This window comes from Gigantopelta aegis, chromosome 3 (assembly GCF_016097555.1).
Source record: "Gigantopelta aegis isolate Gae_Host chromosome 3, Gae_host_genome, whole genome shotgun sequence".
NCBI classification, from domain to species: domain Eukaryota; kingdom Metazoa; phylum Mollusca; class Gastropoda; order Neomphalida; family Peltospiridae; genus Gigantopelta; species Gigantopelta aegis.
The window spans coordinates 70,000,990-70,020,702 of NC_054701.1; the positions used below are offsets into that span (position 1 = coordinate 70,000,990).

Sequence of the window (19,713 nt, forward strand, 5' to 3'; positions counted from 1 at the left end):
GTGTAAAACATTTCCTGTTTGTTTTGGGTTTTCAAGATGGCGAGCCACAGAGAAAAACTACCTAATTTAAAAATATGTCTCGATAATACTGAGGAGAATAATGACATTGACGAAGAATTGTCCATCGACGATAGCATTAGTGATGAAGAGGATGTCGTCGTTCAGCCAAAAATAGTAGCAGATGATAAAACGGAAAACGTCGAGTTTAATGTAAAACTGACAGGGATCCAGTCTGAAGTCAAACAGAAGTCTAAATTTAAACCTGAGGTGGGATTCTTCTCGTAGATCTATGTGACATAGCACAAAATTATGAAAATAATATATTTTTGCAGAGTAGACTTGATTTTTCAAGCATTTAGGGTTATGTTAGGGTTGTTCCTTTTTAGAACATTGTACATTTGTAGATAAAGATAAACTGGAATAAACAATATTATGAATATAATATATTTATAAAAAAAACAGTCTGGAAAAAAAGGTATACAACTGTGTCCGGTTTATCGTTGCGTCCAGTGATTTGGCACACTTGGTATTTTGCTCAAGTATGCCTAGGAAGTTGTCATGTTGTCAGTGTTTATAACGAATTAAAGTTCAATTCCTTTTTCAATGTGTAATCAAGTATCAACATATTTATTGTTACAGGTGCAATTGATTTTTTTTTAGAATTATCAATAATTATATCATAATTTCAAAATAAATCATTCACCTCTTTTCGTGTAAACGCGAAGTAGGTCAGCCGTATTGATATTAAGAATGTTAAAACCAGTCTAAAAACACCTTCCCCACATTTTTAAAATTATAGTAGACGGTATAATTATTTTTGGGGTTATTTTTATTTAAACTGAAAAGGGGAAAACAGACAAATCCAAACAGAACAAAAGTTTTACACCTTAATTGACAGTCATTCCAGTTCACAATTATCACATTGTTAAAAAAAAAAAAAGCGAAATAAGATCCACGCGTGTGCACAATCCACCCGAGGAATTTTTTTTTATTCCATGTAGGCATCTTGGCCATGCATGACAATGAACATGTATGCATCTGCAGTACTGTGCCACTCAAGAAAACGATTCCGAAACTGATCATGAGATGGGTCATGTGTGATCGTTCATTTTCATGGTAATATTTTTAACAAGACAAAACAAAAAAGTACTAAAATAATCCTGGGACAATAGTGTAGCATTTATTGGCGACAAAATGAGGTCATGGGTGATCTATAAATAGCAGGGTAAACGATCCACATCTACTGCGCCGAATCACCGGACATGCAAATTGTTTTGAATACAAGGGGTGCCTATATTTATGCACCATTTTAAAATGTTTATTTACTACAGACATAAAACAATTTGTAGTGTATTTCAGATTATGCACTGCTTCATTGGTGAGAGATACATTTTATTAAGTATTTCACAGTTTTCACATAGAAAATGGTCCTTGAATGCTTACATGTAGGTGCACCGGACAGCACTATATGTTCGGACTAGTAATTTATACTTGCATTTGATGAGTGGGCGAGTACTTTCTGCACCCCTGTTCTTTTATTAAATTGTTCAAATATTAAAATTAATTAGTTCTGCATGAGTGAAACACCCATTTCTGGAGTGGATTAACCTATGGATCATTAAGTTAAGGTGGCAAACATGTTATTTTGAGGTATAGAGTAAATAGTCGGCCATCCCCTAATATCTGCCTTGGCTGTGTGCTTAGCACATTTTCTTTATTCCCCAGACTAGAGCCCATATAGCCTGAGTACTCTGCTGTTTGAGATATAGACAGACATTGGGACTGTTCTGATCGCGCTCTCAATCAACGATTACTCTATGGTGAAAACATGGAATGGCTGACTACCACACGATAGACAAAGATTCATGCTCTATACCACACAAATTCTAAACTTGATGCTAAATTAGTAAATACCTTTACATTGATCATTTTCGAGTTTGCCGGTACCAAATATTTCGCTTATTTACACACTACAGGATGAAACCTGTTAGCACCTACATATTTAACTAGAACATATTAAAAGTGGGTTCTGTCGGGTTTCTTCATGTAATGTGTGTATTAGTGGTTACTATGTAAAATATGTTATTTTTTAAAGTTCTAGCTTATATTTCAGAAATAAAGTTGTACATTTACAGGGGTTTCCCTAGAGCGATAAGCCGACACGGCCCGTGCTCCCTTAGCCAGCCAAGTAAGCGCCTTCATGTCTAGTAAGCGCCTTAACTGCAGGACCGTGTCGGCTTAATTTGTAACATGTATACAAAACAATGGAGCTGTGATCCGTAACGTCATTTTCTATCTTCTGATGTGAACAAACGGTTACATAATCTATTCGACACCTACATATAATACCAAATATTCAATTACATATTAACGAGAAACGGTGTTTCCTGAATACAGCGTATGCCTTATGATGTTTCTTAATTTTAACGCATGCATTCGACATGTATGACAGCAATGTGACAGCGATTCAATGTCTGGAAGATATGTAACTTGCTACTAGTAATAAACCGACAATGCATGTCAATTTGAATACACATGCCAGTTCAGGGCCGAACGACATGTCGGCTATAGGCTGAGTTCAGCCAGACCGAGCGGAAACAAAACGTTCGCTACACTGTTTTGTGCGCTTCACGTTAAACCAAATGGACACGACGGACAAGTAGTTCGCGAACGTTAGGAAAAACGTTTGTTGGCTGAACTGAGGAAAGCTCTCGGCGTAATATACGTCACGCTTTAGAGTCAGCTGACACCCACGTGTCAAGAGATATCGTTGCGGACATGAACAATACGATTACACAGGAGTAAATCTTGATGTAAATGTGTAGAAAAACAATAGTTGTTTGCATCAATGAATACCTAACTGCAGTTTTGTTATTTCCTTTGTCTTTGTTAATTTTGTACCTATGGTCGAGAGCACGCACTGCGATCGCGGGAAATGTGCATGCAGTATTTATACAAATTGCAGTTAAACGTGCACTGAATTAGTTTACAATAAATTTGTTAGATAATGCTAGATATATATTTGTTAAACTGTGAGATGACATTTAATAAGTTAGCTGGATTTTTTTTTAAGTAAAATTTTTTTTATTAACGTTTGGGGGTTTTTTGGTATTTTTTTTTTTTAAATGGAATATACTGTGAAGTCAGCATTCTTTAGGTATTTTACAAGCAGAAATCACAACAAGCATTTAACACGACGCTGAAATCAACAACAATGACGCAAATTATGAAGTTGTTGGGGGTGGGGAACAAAAGCCCCCCCCCCTTGATTTGATGGATTAACACTTAACTGTTTTCAACTCACTACCCCACTTCTTTTGGCTTGATTTTTGTGTTATAATGATGCTAAATATGTAAGCGCCTTAAAAAAATCCTGGGGAAAGGCCTGCATTTATACTCATCATAAGTGTATGTATCATACCAGAATATTTGGTAAGCGTTTGACTTTTTTTTTTTTGGTCACATCTTGACACAATCTGTTGGGTATTTAAAACAAAACTTGATAATAACCTCTGAACAATGTTTTACTTATTTTACAAATTAAAACCCCCAACTAAAACGACAAAAGACATAAAATAATTACCAATTTATAATATGTATTGCTTTTAATTCCATGACCATTTGATTACTTTTATTTAATGTTTGTTTAAATTTCAGTTTCCCAAGAAGTATGAGAATAAAACTGGTAACTTCGTCACTGGGATTGACATCACTTCAAAGGTACTATATAAACAATATGTTGGATACCAGCACTGTAAAGTATAAACGCATTGAATTTGGCCATTTTAAAAAAAGGATTCCACTAAAATCGTAATGTGATGGTCTCATTAATTTTCATATTTATAAGCATTCAAGATTCAGGCATGCTGTTCTGTTCACAGTCTTCTTAATGTTCCAGCATTTGAGCACTGCACATCTGATGTATGTCTGACATACTAAAATTGTTTTGTTATCAAATAAAATTATTAATGAATATATGATTAATCAATGTTTACTCAAGGTAAAAATTAATACTTGATAATAATATTTTTGAGAATGTAGTTATGTCATATATTCACATATTCATAGTTGTCTTTCCACAGGACTCAATAATGTCAATGTCACTACTTCCTCAGTTCGCTTAGACATATGAATATGTGTGTGTGATAACAATACAGTATTAAAGGGACATTCCTGATTTTGCTGCATTGTAAGATGTTTCCGACTAATAAAATATTTCTACGATTAAACTTACATATTAAATACATTTTCTTGTTTAGAATATCAGTGTCTGTATATTCAATGTGTTTCTGGTCATATCAATAGTTGTAAGAAGTCCAAATGGGATTTTGTCTTCTAAAATAATTTTTAGGAAATAAAATGAAATTTAACCTGGTACAAATATTAGAACAATGAGAAACACGTTTAATATACAGCCACTAATATTTTATGCAGAAAAATATATTTAATTATGTAATTACAATTGTCAAAAAGTCTGTTAGTTGATAACATCTTAAAAATTGCAACAAACTCAGGAATGTCCCTTTAATAACAATTGTCTGTGCACGTCAGTAGAAAGGTTTGTGTCTTACAGAGTTCTCATGGACCTGGAGTCCCGGGTTCCTGACGCAGCGATCAAGGATGGGACGCACCATATTGCATATACATGTGTCCCTGTGGACGCAGTATATTTTTATTTTTATTTAACTTCAATACGATTTTTTTTTTTTAAAATCTAAATTTACTATAACGTAAATTGGCAACATTCATAAAAATTCTTGGGAAAAAAAGCTCTTTCATTTTCACGCCGGGTTCGTGAGTTTTGTATTTCTGTGCAAGGGGCAGATGGATGTATCATGTCGGCGCTAGTATTATATCAGTAGATATAGCACAAATGAATTATAATTTCACAATGTTTGAAATATAATCTATTACTGTAAACGTAGAAAGTTTCAACTAATAATGATTGTATATAAGTGAGAAACAATATGTATTCCTCATCAATGCACCCACTTCGTGGAAATGAACTCAACCACGTGACCCAGATTTACAACATTAACCGGTATGACAAAACATGACTAATAAAAAGTAAAACTTGTTGTCGCTAGTAATCAAACATTTAATATAAAAAATGCAACATGTCTTAAACAGTATTTCATTTTATTTAATCACGTTTTCTAGCTTTATGACAAGCAGCTGGCAGTACACTACTGAATTGTAGATTGGCCATGTGGACATGCAAACAGCGCTTATTCACACCGTGAGGCGGATCAACTGAACAAAACTGGTTGAACATTTTTGGTTCTAAAAATCACGATGGAAAAAAATCTTTCCCAAATATTTTCACCAAACCGAAAATTCTTTCGCAATATATATAATTTTTTTCCGCAATTGGTAAAATATTAATAATAGTCACCAATTATGTTTTGTTATATCGATCTGGTTGAAGATGCTTGTTGCTATCATTACAAACAAAAGATTAATACAACAAATTTTAGTGTGTGGATTGAATTAGTAACCTTAGAATGGTGAAATTTTATATTAGCTTTTTTTTTTTAGATGTTGGTAAGGTGGTAGTGAAAATATTTTTTATGTGGGGCATTCTGTATAGAATATATAAATACATATGTATTTGAGTTCTTGTGTGTCATTAGTTGAATATATATGAGTTACCTGGTATTTGTTTTATATTTTATCATACATTTTAATAATAATTTTTTTTATTCATGTTCATGTACTTTTTATTACGACAGGCTAAAACCATTTAAATGTCATGTTTTTGTGTTGTCAGTTGTTATACAATTCACTTGATATTTTATTGGATATATCAATTCATCTTCAAATGTGGACTCTCCTACATTCCTAATGGACTCTCAGAATATAAGGTCACGAGTCCATGGACTCAATATTTTTGGATGAATGAGAACCCTGGTCTTAGGATCAAATTCCCTTGGCATGCTCCATGACCTTTTTTCTGTCCCAACCAGTGCCCTATGGCTGGAATATCAAATGCAGTGGTGTGTACTGTCTTGTCTGAGAAAAATGCACACAAAAGATTCCTGCCCGCTAATGGAAAAACAGCAGGTTTCCTCATAAGATACAGTTTGTCAAAATTAACAGATCTATGTTTCTCATCCAATAATCAATGGTTAATTAATCAGTGTGCACTTGTGGTGTCATTAAAGAGTTAAAGTTTGTTTTGTTTAACAACACCACTAGAGCACATTGAGAGAGAATACCTGCTACATTTTCCCATTAGTAGCAAGGGATCTTTTATATGCACTTCCCCACAGACAGGAAAGCACATATCATGGCCTTTGTCCAGTTTGGTGCACTGGTTAAAGAGGAAAGAGGAAATGTTTTATTTAACGACGCACTCGACATATTTTATTTACGGTTATATGGCGTCGGTTGAAATGAGAAAAACCCCAAATCAGCTGAATGGCTCTACTAAGGTGGTTTGATCCTGTGATACAAGCATTGTGGTGTCGTTAAAGAAAACAAACTTGTTTGTGCAGGAAGCTCAGGAGAAGAAGAAAGAGCGAGCCCAGAGGTTTGGTCTTCCCGTGACCAATGAAGAGGAAGCGAAGATCAACTTGACGGCACTCTATACAAGGTGAGGAACTGGCTTCAATGTGGCTAAAGTCTGAACCACATTGTTAACAACTACAATAAATTACTCTCCTACCTTTAAGGGGCGGAACGTAGCTCAGTGGTACAGTGCTCGCTCGATGCGCAGTCAGTGTGGGATCGATCCCCGTCTGTGGGCCCATTGGGCTATTTCTTATTCCAGCCAGGGCACCACATCTGGTATATCAACGGCCGTGGTATGTATTACCCTGTCTGTGGGATGGTGCATATAAAAGATCCCTTGCTGCTAATCGGAAAGAGTAGCCCATGAAATGGCGACAGCGGGTTTCCTCTCTCAATATCTGTGTGGTTCTTAACCATATGTCTTGACACCACATAACCGTAAATAAAATGTGTCGAGTGTCATTAAATAAAACATTTCTTTCTTTCCTACCTTTAATTACTGTTAGATTATCTCCTCATTTTGTCCAAACATACATCGTGAAAACCCCCCATTAAATTTACAATGACATTGTGACACATTACAAATGACATAATATCGATCTACCCCTCATGAAGAATATTCCATAAAAATGCAAAATGGCAGTCATAAAAAAAATTGCATGTTTTTTATCCTAGGAGATCTCAGTGAAGTCAATGTAAGCGATATGGTTATAATCTAGCATGTGAAATCTATGTCATTGTAATGGGGTTTTTTTTTACGATCTGTGTTTGAACAAAGTGTCTGATTGGGTAGGAGGGGTTGTCAATCTAGTGCAGACATAAAATAAATTAAAAATGTTAATACAAATATTCCTTATAATTCTTTTTTTTTTTGATAGGTTATGCTTTTATGGAGGAGTAGGGGTAAAATCTGTAGGCTTTAGAATAAATGATATGATAAAACAACTTTCTGAACGTCATATATGCTTTACTGGATTCTGAATGGATGACATAAAAAAAAAAAAACACCTATGTTATCCTTTGATAAAATGCTAAGAATGATATGTATGATTGATCACAGGACTAGAATATGAAATATGTATTTCGAATCAGATATATTATTGTATTCTTTCTAAGAATAAGAAGTTTTTTATTCTTCCCATATTTGTATGATAAGAATACATGTAGTTTGTTATTTTAGGATTATTTTTCGATGTATAACAGTCTCATATTTAATATAAAACTATACAGTATGTTAAATTCCTCCAAACGGTAATTTTTAACAATTGTTGTATTATAAAACACAGACACAGATGTATTTGTTAAATGTTTTAATCTGTATCTAAATATTTGTTTTTATCGGAGCTGTTTTTATTTGTTTTTCAGCCTTGGTATAAAAGAGGGTGATCTCCACAAAGATGAGAGGGGAATTCGACTGGAAGCGATACACCTGCGGGGCACTGACAACATGAGTACCCAGGATGTGTTCAAGTACTTCGGCGACTTCGCACCTGGAGCTGTGGAGTGGATTGACGATTCATCATGTAAGTCGACTCATTATTTCAGGCTCGTTTTCATAGAGGACCATAGTTTATAGACCCAACTTGATCCATAGTATAAGCTCAAACATCATTCAGCTTGTAAGAAGTTTGAGATCACTGGACAGGTCCAAACGTCCCAACAGCCAATTAAATAGTTAAAATCTTCTCCAAGAGCCCAGGGCATCCTGAGCTAGTATCATAATCATCATAATGTTTTATATGTAACGTGATTTCCGGCGGGATATCTCGTCTGCAGTAGTCAGAAGCAAACACACTTTTTCCCCTTTGATTTCGAATTGAAATTCAGGCACATACCAGTGTGTAGGTTATTTTGATGGGTAGATACATGCATCCTTATCTGAACATTTGTTTACAATTTTTAACCTCTAACAGTGTGTTTGTTTTAAAATTGTGTAGTGATCTTTGAAACTTGCACAGCAAATTGCGATATGATACTGAGCAAACTATCTCCTACAATATTGGATCCATCCTTTAAAAAATCATTGAAGTCCTTTTTTATTTAAAAAATAACATGTGCCTACATGCCCCTCATAATTGGACATTCTGTGAACATACACTGCTGGACTTTCCCTGTCACCACTGTATGATCTTTGTGTTCCCGATTTGTGGATGCATGACCGTGTGAATGTTGTGTGTTTCAGGTAATGTTGTCTGGCTGGACACAGTGACAGCAGCCCGGGCCATGATGAAGCTGAGTTACGGTGACGAGACTGCCAACAGCCAGTTGGAGGACCGCAGAAAGTCCAGGAAACACAAATCTTCACCACTCAGTACAGGTAAAACACGAGTGTCTTTGGTATTCTTGTAAAACATACATTGTGTCAGGTAATGGTACTACAGTGGAAATTGCCTAAACCGGGTCAATATTTATCCAGGGTTTCTAGTTTGGCAACCATTTCATAAATTTACATTCTTGTCAGAACAAAAGTTTTGTTTTGTTTATTGACACCACTGAAGCACATTGATTAATTAATCATTAGCTATTGGATGTCAAACATCTGGTAATTCTGAGGAAATCCGCTACATTCTTCCCAATGCAACAAGGGATCTTTTATATGCACCATCCCTCAGACAGGATAGCACATATCACAGCCTTTCATATACTAGTCGTGGTGCACTGGCTGGAACGAGAAATATCCCAGTGGGCCCACCGATGGGAATCGATCCCAAACGGACCGCGCATCAAGTGGGTGCTTTATCACTGGGCTACGTCCCACCCTCTTGTCAGGACAAATTGGAAATCTGAATAGGCCAAACTATTCATAGAATATTCTGGAAAAAAGAACCTGTATTACAGTAATAAATGTGTTACGTTAATAATTAAATAAAGTTACATTTATACAATGATAACGGTATACACATAAGAGCATTTTTATGGTATATAAAAGGACAACCATGTAATTTTTTTGTAACTGTAAAATGATACAACACTAAGATATCGAGATAACTACATTTGAATTTTTAATTTAAAATAAAATCTTTAACAAAAAGTGGACCTGCCCAATTTTTCAGAAGAGCATAAACCAGATGATGTTGAAATGGAGGATGCTACTACCACACCAAAACCAGGAGTCTTACCAAAAGACGTCGACACTGAAACTAAACCAGACGAACCAAAGACTGTGACCGAAGACCAGCAGATGGAAGTGGATGAGGAGGATGATGAACTGGATCTCTGTGCCGATGATGAACCAAAACCGAAACCAAAAGAGACCACTGAGCCAGTCGTCACGCAGGAGGGACAGAACCTGCCTCCTGATGACTCGGAACCAAAAGACGAGCGCTCGCACATCAAGAAAAACCAGACAGCGGACGATGACAGTGACAGTGGGGTGGAGGATAATCCGTCTGACAGAGATGATGAGTCGGATGATTGTTCAGATCACGATGATTCTTCATACAAGAAAACTCAGGTGGTTAAATTAAAATTCTAATTCGGGGCACAATATTTCACGAGAACCGTTGTTCTGTTGCGCAACTTTAAAATCACGAGAACCGCCAATCGGTTATTTGGTGATATCAGTAATGAAAGTAAAAATCAGTTTATATTTTCAAATACATTTGAACCACCAATGTAGCACAGAACTGTAGTTCAATTGCTTTAAGATTAGGTAGGCCTAACTCATCGGTTACGAGAACTATATTCATGTAACCGAACAATTGGTTACCTAAGTAAAACTCATGTGAACTGACTTCCATTTACCTAAGATTTTGAAATATTGTCCCCGGTAATTCACTCTGCATATAACGCAAAATTTGATTGATCCGTTTGCGACAATAAAATGAGCATGAACCTGTCATTATCGAACACCAGTTGTCATGAAGAGTATTCAGGATAAATGAAATCAATAATAATAATAATAATGCTTGGTATAGTTATTAATAAAACAATAAAATACGAAAGGAGCAGCAGTTGTATTACATGTAAAAACTTATTTTTTAATCTCCTTGCAGTATAATTATTTATTTATAAGTCGAATGTCTTGAAACACAATAGTAGTGACCAGATTTTTTTGTTAACTCTGCCTTCATTCCAAACAATTATTATTTAAACAATTTAAAAAAAGAAAATGCATTTATTTAATTAAAAAGTAACTTAGTAAATTTATTTTTCAGAATGATGTCAAAAGCAAAACTGATGATTCAGCGACGAAGAACAGTGATGGAGAGGATAATGGTTCTAGAACAAACAGGTCAATATCCTGGCCTCCAGGGAGGTGGCGACTTGGTATTGAATGCCAAAAGGCCAGGTTTCTTTTTATGCGATTTGCAACAAAAGGTGATTTAAACAAATATTGCTTAAACTAAATTGTACCTATATAGTCTGTCCCATCTTCCTACAAAAATGTGGGGTGTTTTGTAAATAATTTCAGTTTGGTTTGACATGGGGTTTTTTTTTGGTGGGGGAGGGGAATGATGTGCAGTTTAGAAAACAATCGGCTCTGAAATAAATAACTTGTAGTAAATTCCATAGTACGAAGGAAGGAAGAAAATGTTTTATTTAACGACGCACTCAACACATTTTATTTATGGTTATATGGCGTTGGACATATGGTTAAGGACCACACAGATATTGAGAGAGGAAACCCGCTGTCGCCACTTCATGGGCTACTCTTTTCGATTAGCAGCAAGGGATCTTTATATGCACCATCCTACAGACAGGATAGTACATACCACGGCCTTTGTTACACCAGTTGTGGAGCACTGACTGGAACGAGAAATAGCCCAATGGGCCCACCGACGGGAATCGATCCTAGATCGATCATGCATCAGACGAGCGCTGTACCACTGAGCTACGTCCCGCCCCGTACATAGTATGAAAAAATGTGTTCTGTGTGGGAACTTGTTATTATTAGTGTTAGTGATAGAGATTCATAGAATCAACCACTATTTTGCAAAATGCCCATTCGACTGCATTGTGCAGAGATACGGCCCTGACCAAGTATTACGGTTTTGTCGTTCAAATAGATTTAGAACTGGAGATATATTTGTGATCAAGCATCTGTTTACACCCATCAATCAGTGATTGATTAAAAACTTTATTGTCCTGTTCCATAATTTACTACATGCTGTACAGTTTCAAATGCTCCAGCCAGTGCACCACGACTGGTATATCAAAGGCCGTGGTATGTGTTATCCTGTCTGTGGGATGGTGCATATAAAAGATCCCTTGCTGCTAATTGAATAGAGTAGCCCATGAAGTGGGTTTCCTCTCACAATATTTGTGTGATCCTTAACCATATGTCCGATGCCATATAACTAAAAACATTTCATTCAGTTTCAAATGCCTAATAATACCCCTGTGCACAATCTGACAGTGTGGACTGAACATTTCTGTTTTTTAAGGCTAAAAAAAAATTGGTTGGTACAAAATGCTTGTTCCACAGGGGTCATTCCCCCTTTCTACTTGTCCCTGTTATTATGCTCATAATGCTGAAAATACTGTATTTGAACACTGAAATTCGAACTTTTCTCAGTCGAGCTAGCACCCAAGCTCTCTCTAACAGGTTTAGTACCTTAGGGCCGTTAAATTTCCCTCCCCCGGGCCATCGAATTGACAGTGGCCTCCCCACTTTAAAATCACACTGATATTCCCCCCCCCCCCCCTTTAAATATACTTATGTCATGTGAACCTGCCATTAATAAATTCACTTTCACATTCATTCCTCTCTCCAGAAACAATTATTCCTTCTTTTTTTAAACCATATAAGAATGTTACAGCATTGTATTAATATATTAACTGTTATAAACAGTATTAAAATGTTTCAACATTGCATGAACAGTTATAATCTGTAGTAAATGTTAATACTTGTGTTATCCAGATGTAGGAAATATGACATCCACCAAATTTAACATTTCATTTCAAATATGCTTCAGATTGTTTACTTTTTACCTTTTTTTCTAAGCCGACAAGAAAATTCCTGGAGCTGAAAAGAAAAGCAAATACTATCAAAAGTATGGGAATCCGAACTATGGTGGTAAGTTGTGATAACTTAATCAGTATAATGTGTGCATATTTAATTATAGCCATTGGGCTATTTCTTGTTCCAACCAATGCACCACAACTGGTATATCAATGGCCATAGTATATGCTACACAGTCTGTGGCATGGTGTATATAAAAATCCCTTGCTACTTATGGAAAAAAGGTAGCAGGTTTCCTCTCAAAGACCGAATGTCTAAATTACCAAATGTTTGACATCCAATAACCAATGATTAATAAATCATTGTGCTCTTGTAATGTCGTTAAACAACACACATTTTAATTACAGTAAAGATTGTTACATGTATCATTCAATTTTTTGTGGGGAAATAAATGTGTGCTCAATATTTATAGCAAAACATTTACGGTGTCCATTTTTAAATGTATGTGATAAATTTTACCTTTAACACCCAACAGCCGATGTATTTTTCATGCTGGGTTATTGTTAAACATTCATTCATTGAATAATAGTAATAGAGCTTTCAGTCATGATTTATGGTTAAAAACACACATTTTGCAATATAAATGGTCTCTTTTTGGAACTTATTTTATCTTGCAGGTATGAAAGGCCTTATTAGTGGGACAAGGTATGTTCAGATATACTAATAGTTTTCAAACAGTGATAAAATATTAGAGTTTTAGTGGTAATACAGTGTTCAAAACATTGGTCCAATCCCATTCATTAGCTTTGTAGGGACTTGCTACTCCAGGCAGTATTTCATAATTGCTATTATAATATTAAAACCTGTGGTTTGAACTAAGAAGATGCATAACTTTTTAAAATTTTGTATCTTAGTATTATCTTGATGCATGGTCAGTTTGGGATTAATCCCCATCGGTAGGCCCATTGGGCTACTTCTCGTTCCAGCCAGTGCATCACGACTGGTGTATCAAAGGCTGTGGTATGTGCTATCCTGTCTGTGGAATAGTGTACATATAAAAGATCCATTGTTACTAATGGAAAAATATAGTGGATTTTCTCTCAAAGAGTATATGTCAAAATTACAAAATGACATCCAATAGCCGATTATTAAAAAATCAGTGTGCTCTAGTGGTGTTGTTAAACAATTTCTTTTTTTTGTCATCTGTAATTGTACTTGAGACCAATATATTACAATTGCCTATTGGTCCTGGGACCTTTTTACATATTACATTCTGGATTTACTTTGGTATTGTTCCACTTGAAAAGTTATATTTCATTGTTTCTAGTTATTTTAGCAATTTGTCACCATCGTCATTATAATTGCAATATTCTGGCAATCATAACATGTTTTTACAGTTTGACATTCACATTTTCCCTCAGAAAACGAAAGTACCGATACAGCAGATACAGAGATGAAATTGACGAAGCCCATGACGCTGTTGTCTCTCACCGGTTGTCAAAGAAGAACAATGATGATGTTGTCAAAGCTGATGATGCTGCTGATGATGAGCCAGAGGAAGGAGAGATTGTAGACAGCGGTGATGAACAGGAGGCTGCTGTTAGTACAAAGATTAGTCCACTTAACCGCAGTGCCGATGACGTTAAAGGTATGAATGGATACAGTACTGTATAGAACAAATATAGTGGAGAGTTGTTTATCTTACAGTGAGTGGTTGCCAAGTGTATCTAATGAGTAAAAGCGAGTCAGATACTTTTGGTAACCATGAGTTATAAGATAAATTGTCTCCAACGGACACAAGTGTATTATATTTTTTACACACTTAAAAGTAAAAAATAATTATATAGTTTAACGGGAAAAGTGAAAACCAGCCTCAATATTAGATTGAAAGTGCATTAGGTAATGAATGAATGTTTAACGACACTCCAGTTAATGATGTGACAGACATAAATGATATAATAAAAAAAGTTTGTTTTGTTTAACGACACCACTAGAGCACATTGATTTATTAATCAACAGCTAGTGGATGTCAAACATATGGTCATTTTGACACAGTCATAGAGAGGAAACCCGCTACATTTTTCCATGAGTAGCAAGGGATCTTTTATATGCACCATCCCACAGACAGGATAGAACATACCACATCCTTTGATATACAAGTCGTGGTCTACTAGCTGGAACGAGAATGAGAAATAGCGCATTGGGCCCACCTACGGGGATCGATCCTAGACCGACTGCACATCAGGTGTGTGCTTTACCACTGGGCTACATCCCGCCCCTATACACTAAAATGACGCCCTGTGTTTATGGTTACTTGGGTCATGACTTGACAATAGCCAATCACAAGTGATATTGGAGACAATATTAATCTACAATGGGTCCTCTCTTACAGAGGTGTTGTAAGAAAAAATTAGCTGGTATACACAGTGTGCTAGATTAGACCGATTTCACCCTAGCTATTGTCACTAAATGAGACTCTTGATAGTGCCAGTAAAAAGATTAACTATACTAATGGATCAATTGAGGCAGTGGGTCTTAGTAATATCACTGCGGGCAGATTTAGTGGGTAACTCACTAAGTTTTTATATATTCAGACATAAATAAATCAATGCTATGCAGTTTTAATAACGGTGAGGGCAGTTGTGGACGGTAACTTACCGAGTTGTTTTAACGTATGTTCAGAGAAAGATGAAGATGATGAGCTGGACATGGATGCAGAACTAGAACAACTTCTTGGATCTCCACCCAAGAAAAGAACAATGAGGATGTATGCTGATGATGAGGAAGAACAGCTCAAGGCAAAGAGGTGGGCACTTTCTTCATAGTTTCTCTTATAATTTGGATGTCAACATTAAATATCGAGGGTTGACAACATTCAAAGAGTTGGGGATCTTTTTCATAAGAGTTTCTTATACATCAGATGTCAACATTAAATATCGAGGGTTGACAACCTTCAAAGAGGTAGGGACTTTCTTTGTAGAGTTTCTTATATGTTAGATGTCAACATCAAATATCGAGGGTTGACAACATTTAAAGAGTTAGGGATCTTTTTCATAGTTTCCTTATACATTAGATGTCAACATCAAATATCGACGGTTGACAACATTCAAAGAGTTGGGGATCTTTTTCATAGAGTTTCTTATACGTTAGATGTCAGCATTAGATATCGAGGTTTGACAACATTCAAAGAGGTGGGGATATTTTTCATAGAGATTCTTATTAAATTAAATCTCAGCATTAAATATCGAGGGTTGACAACATTCAAAGAGGTGGGGACATTTTTCATAGAGTTTCTTATACATTAGATGTCAGCATTAGATATCGAGGGTTAACAACATTCAAAGAGGTGGGGACATTTTTCATAGAGATTCTTATTAAATTAAATCTCAGCATTAAATATCGAGGGCTAACAACATTCAACGAGTTGGGGACCTTTTTCATGGAGTTTCTTATACATTAGATGTCAACATCAAATATCAAGGGTTGACAACGTTCAAAGAGGTGGGGATTTTTTTCATAGAGTTTCTTATACGTTAGATGTCAACATTAAATATCGAGGGTTGACAACATTCAAAGAGGTGGGGACATTTTTCATAGAGATTCTTATTAAATTAAACCTCAACATTAAATATCGAGGGTTGACAACATTCAAAGAGGTGGGGATCTTTTTCATAGAGTACCTTATTAGTTAAATGTCAAAATTAAATATAAAGTAAAGTTTGTTTTATTTAACGACGCCACTAGAGCACATTAAATATCGACGGTTGCCAATCACATCTGGTAAGCCGTATGTCCACACTTTTTGAAAATGAGAGTAATCCACTACTGCATTTTTTGACATACCGGTAGGTTTTTTTGTGGAAAGGACATCTCAGCATATTTTAAACTATAGCTATTTGGGGTCTTGATGTAGTAGGACAAAAACATTGGGGTTTTTTTTTTCATTTTCTGCATTTTTTAAATGACCAAAACATGTTTTTCTGAAAACCGTTTCTTTTGCCACTGACAGTTCTGTTGTATATATTGTCTAAAATGGGCACATGAATAAGTTGTAAGGAGTCCATTGTAAACATTTTCTCTGAGGAAGGAAGGAAGGAAATGTTTTGTTTAACGACGTACTCAGCACATTTTATTTACGGTTATATGGCGTCAGACATATGGTTAAGGACCACACAGATATATAGAGAGGAACCCCGCTGTCGCCACTTCATAGGTTACTCTTTTCGATTAGCAGCAAGGGATCTTTTATATGCACCATCCCACAGACAGGATAGTACATACCATGGCCGTTGTTACACCAGTCGTGGAGCACTGGCTGGAACGAGAAATAGCCCATTGAGACCACCGACGGGGATCAATCCTAAACCGACTGCGCATCAAGTGAGCTCTTTTCTCTGAGATGCGATGGATTATACCACTGCATGGTCAGTGGAAAATGAATGGTGTAATGCGCCAACAGAAGATTGCATGCAGTGTGTCTACACAAAAAAGCATATTGCCAGTGGGAGACACAAGCTATATGGCAGCAGGTGGTTTCCTTTTTCATACTTTTGACTGTATTTCTATTACCGGTTTCAGCATCTAATGGCCACTGGTTAAACAAGCATTCCTATCCATGAATTATTTTCTTCAGACATTTCTCATTGGGAAGGAAGGAAATGTTTTATTTAACAACACACTCAACACATTTTATTTACAGTTATATGGTTATGGACAACATAGATATTGAGAGGAAACCCGCTCTCGCCACATCGTGGGCTATTCTTTTCGATTAGCAGCTAGGGATCTTTTATATGTGCCATCCCACAGACAGGATAACACATACCACGTCCTTTGATATACCAGTTGTGGTGCACTGGCTGGAACAAGAAATAGCCCAATGGGCCCACTGGCAGGGACTGATCTCAAGACTGACCACGCATCAAGCGAGCGCAGTACCACTGAGCTACGTCCCACCCCTTGTTGTATTGGCCATTTGTTATTATCCATTGGTTTTGAAAGATTCGGATCGGTCTGTAGGAAACGAGGGTGGAGCAATCGGTATTCATGGAAAGTTTCTTCAGTATTCTAAATAAGATGAATAAGAATGCAGTGTTCTTAAGTTCGCAGTGTGTATCATAAAAATCTAATGACATGGTTATTCTTTGCAGTAGTTTATTTTCATTTTAATTTAATACATGTCTTCTTTTTTTTAGAATTGCCAGATCAGGTGTTTTCACCATCACAGCCGACATTCAGGATTCCAAGTCAAGCAAGCAAAGGTTTGGCAAAATAAAAGATGCCCGTGAACTCATCAAACAAGCTGCTTCAAGACCGAAATTCATCAGTGACTCCAACCACCTTGGTTCCAACGACTTGCGTGCCAGACTTCTCAACAAAAGGAAAAACCGTGTTAACTACCATTCAGAGTCTGACGACGATGATGACAATGGTGATGATATCAGTAGAACTGATCTTCGGTCAAGGTTGACAGTTACTCGGACGCGAGATGTAGAAAGTCCAGGCAGCAGTTATTCTTTTTCTGCAGCTAAGCACACTACTAAGTCCACCTGGAGTGAATTGTCGCGTGGCGACCCGGGCCGAAATGGACGGGCTGATGAGAGCGGGGGACGAACACTCGTCAAGTATGAGTCGGATTCCGATGATGATCTGAGACTTGGTGCCGTTGTCAGGACAACCAGTGACAATTCAGAGTCTTCGTCCAACGAACAGGATAGCAGGACAAAGAAATCGAGGACTAGGTCGTCCGATAGTTCAGAGGAAAACAATATGAGTGAAAGTGAAAGTAGCAGTGATGACAACAGCCGTGTCAGAAACAGCGATCTCAGATCTAGACTTGGAAGTAGGAGAAAACCAAATTCAGATTATCCGTCAATGAGGATAGAAGTTCTGGATTAAGTGAAAATGGAAAATTCTAATTGAGGATTAAGTAAAAATGGATCATACTGGTTGGTGGGGGGGGGGGGGGGGGGGGGGGGGGGGGGAATGAAGAACATTTTTAATCCAGGGTGAGGATCAATGGAAATAGCAATCCAAGATATCAGTAAAACAACTGAATAAATATACATGCCAAGCAAAAAAACCAGTTGTAAAAATTATTATAGTTATTTGAAATAACCATTTCTTAAAAATAAAAACAAATAAATTGAAATGAAAATTTATGGGTACTGTACAATATTATCAACTTTTACAATGATTTCACTTTTAAATTACACCATACTTAAATGTTTCAGATTAAAATGTCAGTTTTTCTGTCTTCATGTTTCTGTAGCTCCAAATTTATTTGATGCCAAAATGTCCTCATAAGCAGGAAACATTTTCATTGTGTGTATTTGTATGGTGTGTGTTGTCACTCTGTATGTTTGTCCAATAAATAAAACATTCCTCTCTTCCCAATAATTTTCTATGAAGAAATAAAAATAAAATATATTAATTAGTAAAAAGATATACCACAAAAATTTGGAAGGCCATAAACACTTTGTATAGATGCAGTGGCGGATCCAGAAAATTCATTGTGTGGGGTGGAGGGAGAGAGACAATGTCACGTGGACAAAGGCCACAAACATTCCCATATGTTGTGTGAAACAGATTCGGAAAGGGATGTTTGTTTAACTACACCTCAGCACATTTTAAACAACACACATGCACATGCACATGCACACCCGCACACAACACCTAACAAATACATGTATATACATACCAGGATTTTCCACATTTAAGCCCAAGTCCTGGAATATGGAAAATACCACCTTGGAGAAGATACATTTTGTCTGAAATTAGGCCCAGGGCTTAAATTAAGAAGTTGACAAAATAATATGTTTCAATATCAGATGAAGTGGCAGCTTTGACTTTTTGTTCAGGAGGGGCATTGCACACACACATTCTGGTCACATTGGAAAGAGAAGAGGTGATTGATTTCGATGCCTAGGCCTATTAATATAAATGTTCATATAGGGTTATCTTGAAGAGACTGTCCTGGGTTTGATGCCATTGTTAAGATGTTGACTAACACAGAGACATTGTAATTACTCTAATTAAATTTTAAATGTTTTTGTTTTTTTGTATAACATATATCAGTGACTGTAGGTAGTACTAAACCAAATAACTTCCGGCTGGGTCAGTCCGAGGTACACCAAACTTTTGATAGAGAAGTGAACGCCACAAGTCCTGTGATTGGTGATAAATGTGGGTGTGTTGGTTGTAAAAAAAAAAGAGTTTCATATGGGAAAAAAATGTATGCAATTTTATTTCATCTAGTATTACTGTCAAGTAGCCTTGTGCTTGAAACAAATTTT

At 36.3% G+C, this 19,713-nt stretch overlaps 1 protein-coding gene across 1 annotated transcript; it reads left to right on the forward strand.

Moving 5' to 3' along the window:
• Positions 1–36: 36 nt before the first annotated feature.
• LOC121368815 (nuclear cap-binding protein subunit 3-like) lies at positions 37–18,809 on the forward strand. Its single transcript, XM_041493561.1, has 12 exons — positions 37–267; positions 3,658–3,720; positions 6,498–6,595; positions 7,879–8,036; positions 8,696–8,830; positions 9,567–9,967; positions 10,671–10,833; positions 12,461–12,532; positions 13,096–13,123; positions 13,840–14,066; positions 15,101–15,224; positions 17,614–18,809. The coding sequence occupies exons 1-12, from the start codon at positions 37–39 to the stop codon at positions 18,314–18,316; spliced, it is 2,403 nt and encodes an 800-aa protein (XP_041349495.1). The 3' UTR covers positions 18,317–18,809.
• Positions 18,810–19,713: the final 904 nt, after the last annotated feature.